Source organism: Nansenia antarctica, assembly GCF_963989245.1.
Source record: "Nansenia antarctica genome assembly, chromosome: 10".
NCBI classification, from domain to species: domain Eukaryota; kingdom Metazoa; phylum Chordata; class Actinopteri; order Argentiniformes; family Microstomatidae; genus Nansenia; species Nansenia antarctica.
The window spans coordinates 24324300-24334299 of record NC_137680.1 but is presented as its reverse complement, the minus strand read 5'-3'; the positions used below and the strand labels follow the sequence as shown (position 1 = coordinate 24334299).

General features: G+C 47.9%; 1 protein-coding gene across 1 annotated transcript; it reads right to left on the bottom strand.

Moving 5' to 3' along the window:
- Positions 1-1412: 1412 nt before the first annotated feature.
- Positions 1413-4353, bottom strand: LOC308166788 (frizzled-1-like; the record flags this gene model as incomplete). Its single annotated transcript, XM_080541114.1, has 2 exons — positions 1413-1958; positions 3016-4353. The coding sequence occupies 2 exons, from the start codon at positions 4351-4353 to the stop codon at positions 1413-1415; spliced, it is 1884 nt and encodes a 627-aa protein (XP_080397240.1).
- Positions 4354-10000: the final 5647 nt, after the last annotated feature.

The window sequence follows — 10000 nt, the reverse complement described above, 5'->3', positions numbered from 1 at the left end:
TGTAAGGGGTGTGTGTGTGTGTGGGTGTGTGTAAGGGGTGTATGTGTGTGCGTGTGTGTGTAAGGGGTGTGTGTGGGTGTGTGTGTGTGTAAGGGGTGTGTGTGGGTGTGTGTGTGTAAGGGGTGTGTCGGAGCCTAACAGCGTCCTTCTCCAAACACTGTCGCTGCCAAATGACATGGAACCATCATCCCACATCCCACATGTCCAAAACAGACCAACACTGACCCCCCCGGCTTGTAAAGTAGCCTGCCTTCTACACAGAAAAACTGCAAAATATCTTCATACTAACTTATCCTGATGTGATGTTGAACATGTAAGGATACTGGGTGGTAGAACGTACATATCTAGGACAAGTCATGAAAGGAGGGTCCTGAAATTTGATCGAGTGCAAAGATATAACATATTTTTTACTCACACTATGGCTGTTCTACTTGTTAATGACTCCACCCATGGCTGTCTACTTGTTAATGACCCCACCCATGGCTGTTCTAGTGTTAATGACCCCACCCATGGCTGTTCTAGTGTTAATGACCCCACCCATGGCTGTTCTAGTGTTAAATGACCCCACCCATGGCTGTTCTAGTGTTAATGACCCCACCCATGGCTGTTCTAGTGTTAATGACCCCACCCATGGCTGTGTGTGTATATGTAGTAGGGTGTGCATTAACATGTGTGTGTGTGTGTGTGTATGTGTGTATGTGTAGTAGGGTGTGCAGTAACGTGTGTGTGTGTGTGTATGTGTAGTAGGGTGTGCAGTAACGTGTGTGTGTATGTGTAGTAGGGTGTGTGAGTAGCCTGCTGATCTGCAGCCCTGTCACATGACCACCAGACCCATAATGCACTGCAGGGCATGCTGGACGATGATTGGTTGAGTCGGGAGGGCACATTTCCATCGTATGAAGAAAAGTGTTTTTGGACAAAGACAGAAAAAACGGGAAAAAAAATGTTGATCTGTTTAAATACAAATATATACTTACAAAAATCTCACAAAATGCTTTATGTACAATAAAAACATCATCATCATCATCATCATCATCATCATATACCAATAAGTGTCTCTGGAAGGCATCACCTACTAAACCCCCCCTCCCCCCTTCCTCCCCCCTTCCTCCCACCCAATCAAAAAATAATTATCGTTCAGTTCCTAGACGCATCATTGAGTCTGTCAGTCAGTTAGCCAATAGGGGACGAGTGAGTCTATCCCAGCGTGGGGACCAATCAGGAACGAGTCTTTCCCAGCCTGGGGACCAATAGGCAGCCACCTTACGTCCGGTGACATCACAGCATGGGGGGGGGGGTCACCTCCACCTCCACGTCCAATCACAACGATACACATCCAGCGCCCCCCCCCCTCCCACCCCGCCCCCCCCGTCCCCTTAATCATCCAACCACCAACGCGACCAATCATCCAATCACACAGTGGTCTCTCCCTGTTTGCTATTGGCCAGCCTGGTGTAGAACCGCCTCCAGGAGTTCAGCGTCTTCCCGGACCAGATCCAGAACCCCGAGGTGATCCCCACGATCAGGGTCATGAGGTACTTGATCATGAACACCGTGAAGTCCGGGCTAGCTGGCGACGAGGACTGGGAGCGGGAGTTGGAGTGGGAGGAGGGGGGGCAGGGGACGCCGTAGCTCTTGCAGGTGCGCGCCACCCACGTGCGCTCCCACTGCTCGCGGAACGCCTGCTCGTAGAAGTAGCAGGCAATGACGATGGCGGCCGGGACGGTGTAGAGGACGCTGAAGATGCCGATTCGGACCATCAGCTTCTCCAGCTTCTCCGTCTTGGTGCCGTCGTGCTTCATGATGGTCCGGATGCGGAACAGCGACACAAACCCGGCCAGCAGGAAGGACGTCCCGACGAAGAGGTAGACGAAGAGCGGCGCCAGGACGAAGCCTCGGAGGGCGTCGACGCTCTGGACGCCCACGAAGCACACGCCGCTCAGGACGTCCCCGTCCACCTGCGGGAGAAACACGTTGTTAACACTAGGACAGCCGTGAGTAAAGAAAAGGGTTCTATCTCTGCACTCGGTCAAATTTCAGGACCCTCCTTTCATGACTTGTCCTAGATATGTGCGTTCTACCACCCAGCATTCTTACATTTTCAACATCACATCAGGAGAAGCTAGTATAAAGCTGTTTTGCAGTTTTTCTGTGTAGGAAGCAGGCTAATTTACAAGCGGCCAACTAGTGGTCGTTGTGTGTAAGTAGCAGCTTAGCATTGTGAAAAAGGGGGCCCGAGGCGGCTCTTATAGTAGGTAAAGAAGACACGGCTGTTCTAGTGTTAATACAATAATCATGATATTATGTTCACTGAACACTGTATGAATAACAAGAAGACCACCAGGACCAAGCTCCGGACCTGGGGTGATAGGGCCTTTTCAGCCGCAGCCCCGTCCCTCTGGAACGTCCTCCCCAACCACATCAGACAAGGCAACACCCTCCCAACATTTAAACAGGCCCTCAAAACCCACCACTTCAAGCTCGCCTTCACCAGTTAACCCTCTCCCCCTCCCCTTCCCACGTGTCCCCAGCACTACCTTAATTAGACCCCTATACTTTCTTCTATTTACCTTTTGTTTCTTTTTATTATTACTACTCAATCTTTTCAGTTTGTAAAGCGTCTTTGAGTGTCTAGAAAAGCGCTATATAAGTCTAATGTTTTATTATTATTATTATTATTATTTAATACAATAATCATAATATTATGTTCACTGGAGACTGTATGAATAACAAGAATGGTATGAGACTAAAACTGCAGGTGCTAGATAAAGAGTAACTCTCACTCCCTTCTCTCCAAGGCTTAAGTGACATAATGATGCTCTGTCTTATCTGTACCCACCCAGGTGATGTGGTGCAAAGAACTGAATGTTGAAACTATAAGTTGAACTAACCACATAGAGAGGTGGGCTTTTGTAACCCTATGTTGACAGTACAGAGACCCCTCTTGCGAGATTTAAATAAACCCTCTGAGATGATTGATGAAGCTTCAGCCTGGTTATTAATGAACTTAACCACCTGCCCCACCGCCAGGACGGTGATGGTCTTCACGGCGGGCACCGCCCACGCCGCCAGGTGGAAGTACTGGCTGTTGGCCTCGATGGCCTCGTGGCCCCACTTCATCCCGGCGGCCAGGAACCATGTGAGCGCCAGGATCACCCACCAGATGGAGCTGGCCATGCTGAAGAAGTACAGCATCATGAAGAGGATGGTGCAGCCTTCCTTCTTGGTGCCCTGGACGACCGTGCGCCCCACCCCCGCGATGCCGTTCACGCCTCCGTTGGCGTCGTTGGCGTCGAAGAAGCGCTCATTGCAGACCACCCGATCCTCCAGGAGGAAGCCGGCGATGTAGGCCACGGACACCATGGTGTAGCAGCCGGACAGGAAGATGATGGGTCGCTCCGGGTAGCTGAAGCGCTTCATGTCCACCAGGTAGGTGAGCACGGTGAAGAGGGTGGAGGCGCAGCACAGCACCGACCAGATGCCGATCCAGATGCGGGCGAAGCGGAGCTCCTCCTCGTTGAAGTACATCCCCCCGCGCCGCCCCCCGTGGAGCTCGCAGGGCGCCCCGCAGTCCTCCTCGCCCAGGAAGCGGTAGTTGAGGTACGGTGGGACCTTGAGAGCCGCCGGACACTTGAAGAAGTGTTGTTGACCTCCTACCCCGCCTCTGACCTGGTGGTTGTTGTTGTTGTTGTTGTGGGAGGGGTGATGGCCACGGCCTCCGCCGGGGAAGAACGGGGAGGCGGGCGTGGCGTCCTGGCTCAGTCCCCCAGCCCCGCCTCCACCGCCCCCCCCGGAGGAACCCCTGTCCGACATGTTCTGGCCCACGCAGAGCTCTCCGGCGCCGTGCACGGGGAAGCTCTCGCACGCCAGGCTGTCGGGCCACTGGAAGCCGAACTTGTTCATCAGCGCCTCGCACCCCTGGCGGGCGCGCTCACACAGGGACCGGCAAGGGGGCAGCGCCTGCTCCAGCACCGTGCACACGGGCGCGTACATGGAGCACAGGAAGAACTTGAGGTCCGGGGAACACTGGACCTTGACCAGGGGGTAGAACTGGTGCACCTCCAGCCCGGCGTCCTCTTGGTTGGTGTGGCCCAGCAGGTTGGGCATGATGGTCTCGTTGTAGGCGATGTCGGTGCACAGCGGGATGGAGATGGGCTGGCAGAAGCCGTGCTCCGGGACGGACATACCACGGTCTCCGCCCCCGCCGCCGCCGTACTGCTGCCCGCGAGCGACCGCCAGGAATCCCGACGCGGATAATAAGAGGAATATTTGGAAAAGAAACGGCGTGGGTCGGTTGGAGGGGTTGGGGTAATCCGTGGCGAACAGAGCCTTACACACCATGGCCCCCGCCATGCTCTGCTTTCTTTCTTTGCGGCGGATTCTCTCTCTCTCTCTCTCTCTCTCTCTCTCTCTCTCTCTCTCTCTGTCTCTGTCTCCCCTCTCCTCTCAGTCTCTCCCAGAACAGAGCTAGTGCTCCAGCTAGCCGGCTGTGTGTGTGACTCCCCTCCCTCCTCCTCCTCCTCCTCCTCCTCCTCCTCCTCTCTGCCTTTTCTTTGTTGGATTGTCTTTCCTTGGGGGAGAGAGAAAGAAAAAAAGAACACACACACACCAAAAAAACCAAAAGCTCCTACTCCCACGGACGAGTTAGAACTTTAAGCCCTTCTTAAAAAAATAAGAATTCCTCTGTGGATATTGACCGATATTCCTCTGTGCCTTCCTCCTTCTCGCGTACATGTGTGTGTCTCTGTGTGTGTGTGTGTGTGTGTGTGTGTGTGTGTGTGTGTGTGTGTGTAGTAGTAGTAGTAGTAGTAGTAGTAGTAGTAGTAGTAGTAGAGTTCCACGGAGTCGCACAACAGGAGTTCAAGGAAGGAAATACTCGTTACGTTGTCCGCGCTGACGGGTCTGAGGGCTCTGCGATCGGTGACTGCTCGGTGTGTGTGTGTGTGTGTGTGTGAGAGAGAGAGAGAGAGAGAGACTGTGTGTGTGTGTGTGTGTGTGTGTGTGTGTGTGTGTGTGAGTGTGTGTGTGTCCCTGCTGCTCTCCTCTCTCCTCTCCTCTGTTCTGCTCTGTCTATCTGTTGGAACCTGTTCCCCGCGCCAGGCGTCCGGGTGTCTGAGGGCTGTCCGCCTCTCTCCTCCTCTCCTCCCCCTCTCCTCCCCCTCTCCTCCCCCTCTCTCCTCCCCCTCTCCTCCACCTCTCTCCGCCTCCTGTGGAAAACAGGGCGGGGCTTAAAACAGGACTGCTACCGGTTTAGGGAGCGTCAACATTTTCCGTGCCGTGTGTGTGTGTGTGTGCGTGTGGGTGGGTGTGTGGGTGTGTGTGTGTGTGTGTGTGTGTTTGTTTTCATGTTTCGCATGTGTACAACTGTTATTCATGTGATCTGTATGTAGCCGGTGTAGGCTGACACACTGGATCTCTGCGTTGTGTTAACAATTGAGACGGACAACTTCTTGCCGGACAGTAGAGGGGTTTATTCTGTTGCATACACACACCTGTTGCACACAGAAATAGAATGAGCATTCACAGCATACACTGGCTCTCACGACACACCTTCAAGAAGAAATGAACAGCAGCGATTGTGTGAGAGACCACTCGTGCGCACATGGCTAACTGGCTAGCTTAAGCTGAACTAGCACATTGTTGTAAAGTTCAACAAAAAAAACATCCTCGCTGTGAAATGCACATTATAATACTAACCAAAAGCATAGATAACTTGTACAACAGGCATGGAACTTTGTCCTATGTTTATACCCTGTTTTAACCGAGTTTTAACATGCTAGCTCACGGGAGCTCTGTCAATGCTTACCTCTCCTCATCATGGCTCATTGCCGTCTGAAGAGAATTACCGCGAAGCATAAAGGAATAGGAAATGAAAGTAAAGGTGTCAAAGGTCACAACTTAATAAATTAAAAGCTTTAATTTATTAAAATAAATAATACACAGAAACGATACATACATGAATACCAACAATAAAACATTAGTAAAAAGCAAAAAGGATTCTTGGAGAAATATAAATTAAATAAACACATCGGTTACATCTATACATGTCGGGGGGGAGGGGGGAAGGGGGGGAGAGGGGGGGAGGGGGAGAGCTCACTGAAGCAGTCCTGACACCTTTTATTTTTATTTAATTGTTATTTAATTTGTCTCTTCATCATCATCATCATCATCATCATCACCATCATCATCATCATCATCATTTAGATTTTTGTTATTTGTCGTTATGTAATTAATAATAACAATAATAATAATAATAATAATTCATTGTATGTATGAATTGCATGTATGTTGAGTGTTTTTAATGTAAAAAAAAAAATAGCACAAGTATTTACATATTTACATTCGGCACCCATATGTACTGGCACAGAAGCAGAATATGTTCAGACCTTCTGCTAGCATATCAGCCCAATAGAGCTCTCAGGTCTTCTGCTAGCATATCAGCCCAATAGAGCTCTCAGGTCTTCTGCTAGCATATCAGCCCAATAGAGCTCTCAGGTCTTCTGCTAGCATATCAGCCCAATAGAGCTCTCAGGTCTTCTGCTAGCATATCAGCCCAATAGAGCTCTCAGGTCTTCTGCTAGCATATCAGCCCAATAGAGCTCTCAGGTCTTCTGCTAGCATATCAGCCCAATAGAGCTCTCAGGTCTTTTGCTAGCATATCAGCCCAATAGAGCTCTCAGGTCTTCTGATGCTGGTTTTCTCTGTGTACCACATGTACAAAAGAAGAGATTTGGTGAGGCTGCATTCTCATTTTATGCTCCAGATTGTGTCTCACTGCCAGTTTACATTAGGGATGCAACCTCAGCACATATGTTCAAGTCAAGACTAAAAACCCATCTTTTTAATATTGCCTTTAAATGACTAAATAACTAAATTATGATTATGTAATGATTGGAGCACTTTGAGCTGCAACGTTTGCAGGAAAAGTGCTATACAAATAAAAGTTAGTATTATTATAATATTATATACATACTTCCCCTCACTTTACACACCACTTAATTTAAACAAAAACATGAAGTGTTCTAGTCATGAAAAGCACCACTGACAGAGGGGTGCACAGCTGGTCATCTCCTGCTTGTCAGAGAAGCTTCCTGTTGTCTCAGAGCCCAACCAGGACGGCCAATAGAGACGCTCCCTAAATCCCAGCCCTGTGATTGGCTGAGAGGTGAGTTTGTACAACCACAGGACAAGGAGAGAGAGAGAGAGAGAGAGAGAGAGAGAGAGAGAGAGAGAGAGAGAGAGAGAGAGAGAGAGAGAGAGAGAGAGAGAGAGAGAGGGAGAGGCAGCCACTGTGTAATATCTACTGACATAGGAATGCTAGGGCGGGGGAGAGAGAGAGAGAGAAAGTCAGAGAGAGAGAGAGAGAGAGAGAGAGAGAGAGAGAGAGAGAGAGAGAGAGAGAGAGAGAGAGAAAGTCAGAGAGAGAGATTGACAGAGAGAGAGAAAGACAGACAGAGAGAGAGAAAGAGAGAGAGAAAGACAGAGAGAGAGAGAGAGTCTGGGGTAGTCTAGAGTTACTAAGTGGAGAGGAGAGGAGAGGAGAGGAGAGAAGAGAAGAGGAGAGAAGAGAAGAGGAGGGGAGGAGAGGAGGAGGAGAGGAGAGGAGAGGAGAGGAGAGGAGAGGAGAGACTGCTGCTGTTGCAACACCATCATTTATAAAACTGTTCAGAACTATGCAGCAGGGTGGTCTCAGCCATGTGTGTGTGTGTGTGTGTGTGTGTGTGTGTCTCAGCCGTGTGTGTGTGTGTGTGTGTGTCTTAGCCTTGACGTGTTGTGTGATGATGTGAGGAGGTTCAGTGATGAGCTAGTGACCTCCCTGGTGCTCCCGACTCAGAATAATGATATTAGCATTAGCATATTAGCATTAGAATAACATGCTACAGAATAACAACCTAGATTCACCAGCTCTGGATTTAATAACTTAAGGACTAAAACAGCTGTGCTTTTTTTACCTACGAAAAGAGCCGCCTCTTTACAATGCTCAAGCTGCTATTTACACACAACGACCACTAGTTGGCCGCTTGTAAATTAGCCTGCTTCCTACACAGAAATACAGCAAAATAGCTCCATACTAGCTTATCCTGATGGGGAGGAAGAGGAGGAGGAGGAGGAGGAGGAGAAGGAGGAGGAGTGGAAGGGGGAGGGGGACGACGAGAAGGAGGTAGAGGAGGGTAGAGGACAATATTTTAAAAATCACAATCATGAACATAGTATTTGTTTTAAGCATTAATAAACTTTATTGATTTCAGGTAAAACAACGATAAACAACATTTACAGAAGGACATTACATCTTCCATAATAATAATAACATTACCTACAGGTCATCATAATAATAACATTACCTACAGGTCGTAACAAAGAAAACAGCGGCTACTTCTAACAATATAATACCACCTTTCAGTTTATAAAGCGACCAGGGAACCTTCTAGAAGAAGTCCCCCCGACCACTTGTGTGAACGTGTGTCTTCAGTGCCATCATACAAAAAAGGAAATATAGATTCAGAATAAGCAAGAGTGAAGCTGTCTTTCTTTTATTTTCTTTTAACACTAGAACAGCCGTGCCTTTTTTTACCTACTATAAGAGCCGCCTCTGGGGTCAAATGCACAATTGGAAGCTGCTACTTACACTTAACGACCACTAGTTGGCCGCTTGTAAATTAGCCTGCCTCCTACACAGAAAAACTGCGAAATATCTTTATTCTAGCTTATCCTGATGTGATTTTGAAAATGTAAGGATACTGGGTGGTAGAACGCACATATCTAGGAACAGTCATGAAAGGAGGGTCCTGAAATTTGATAGAGTGCAAAGATATAACATGTTTTTAGGCTCATGGCTGTTCTAGTGGTAAAAAGTGTAAAACACAGAGGTGTTGTTTCTTCAGTGCTCAGCACAGCGGGGGTGCCTGTCTCTCTGCCCATCAACACCCATCATCTACGTCTACGCTCCCCCAACCACAGAGCAGAACACCCCCCCCAAAAAATATATGTGTGTTATATATTCATATATATTGATGAATCCTCCCTAACAGCAGAGATAAAGGGGACATTCGTGACCCTGTATGCAAACGTCATTATTATATGAAGCATTACTACTACACTTTATTACACAAGGCGTTAGTTTTTTTATTTTTGTTGTTTTTTTGAAACCCTCCGTTCATGTCCATGTTTATGTACAGCCTTTATGACACAGTTTATAAACAAAGGATACAAAATGATTCAATATATTCACACAGGAACTGGGGGTGGATTTATAACGACTTATTATTATAGTATACACACATTCCGTGGCGTGTTTTTAAATCTAGCGAACCGACGCGTCTACGGCCTGGACTACACGAATATGGATGTTTTTTTAAGCAAACTTTTTTTTTTGAAAACTAAAAAATATCTCTGTCCATACGAAGAGCCAAAACTGAACACGATCTGTCAAATACCGTAGATGGGCATGCGCAGTTAGCTGTAATCAAACGGCGGCAGTGACTCAAAACGTAAACAGACCAAACTCTTTGAAACAGACAGAAAAGAAACGTACAAAACAGACAGAAAAGCAAGTTATGGCGACCAAGAAGAATGCAAAAACTGATTATTTTGTGTGGTTGTTGCTGTTGACAACCGCTTTGCTTCAATGCGTATGTGTGAACGGCTTGACGCTTGATGTCATTGCATCAACACCAGCTCCGTTTAACATAACCACACTGATCCAGTCTATTGGATCTTTTTTTATTTCTTCACTTTTTTATCCGTTTAGAGAAATCTCAGTTTATGTGAGTGAAAACGCTGTGTCCGTATGGTTGAGACGGCCAATTGTACAAAAAAAATAGCGTTTAGAAAAATATCCATATACGTGTAGTCCAGGCGTCACTAAAGCTGTTTCCCCGGGTCGTGGTTGTCATGGTAGCGGTGTGTTTCTGCGTACGTTTAAGATGACGCGGACCAACCGTCTTTGAACGAGTTTAAACGTGAACTAATGTTGTTGTTTTTTTTGCATTAATGGGGCCGG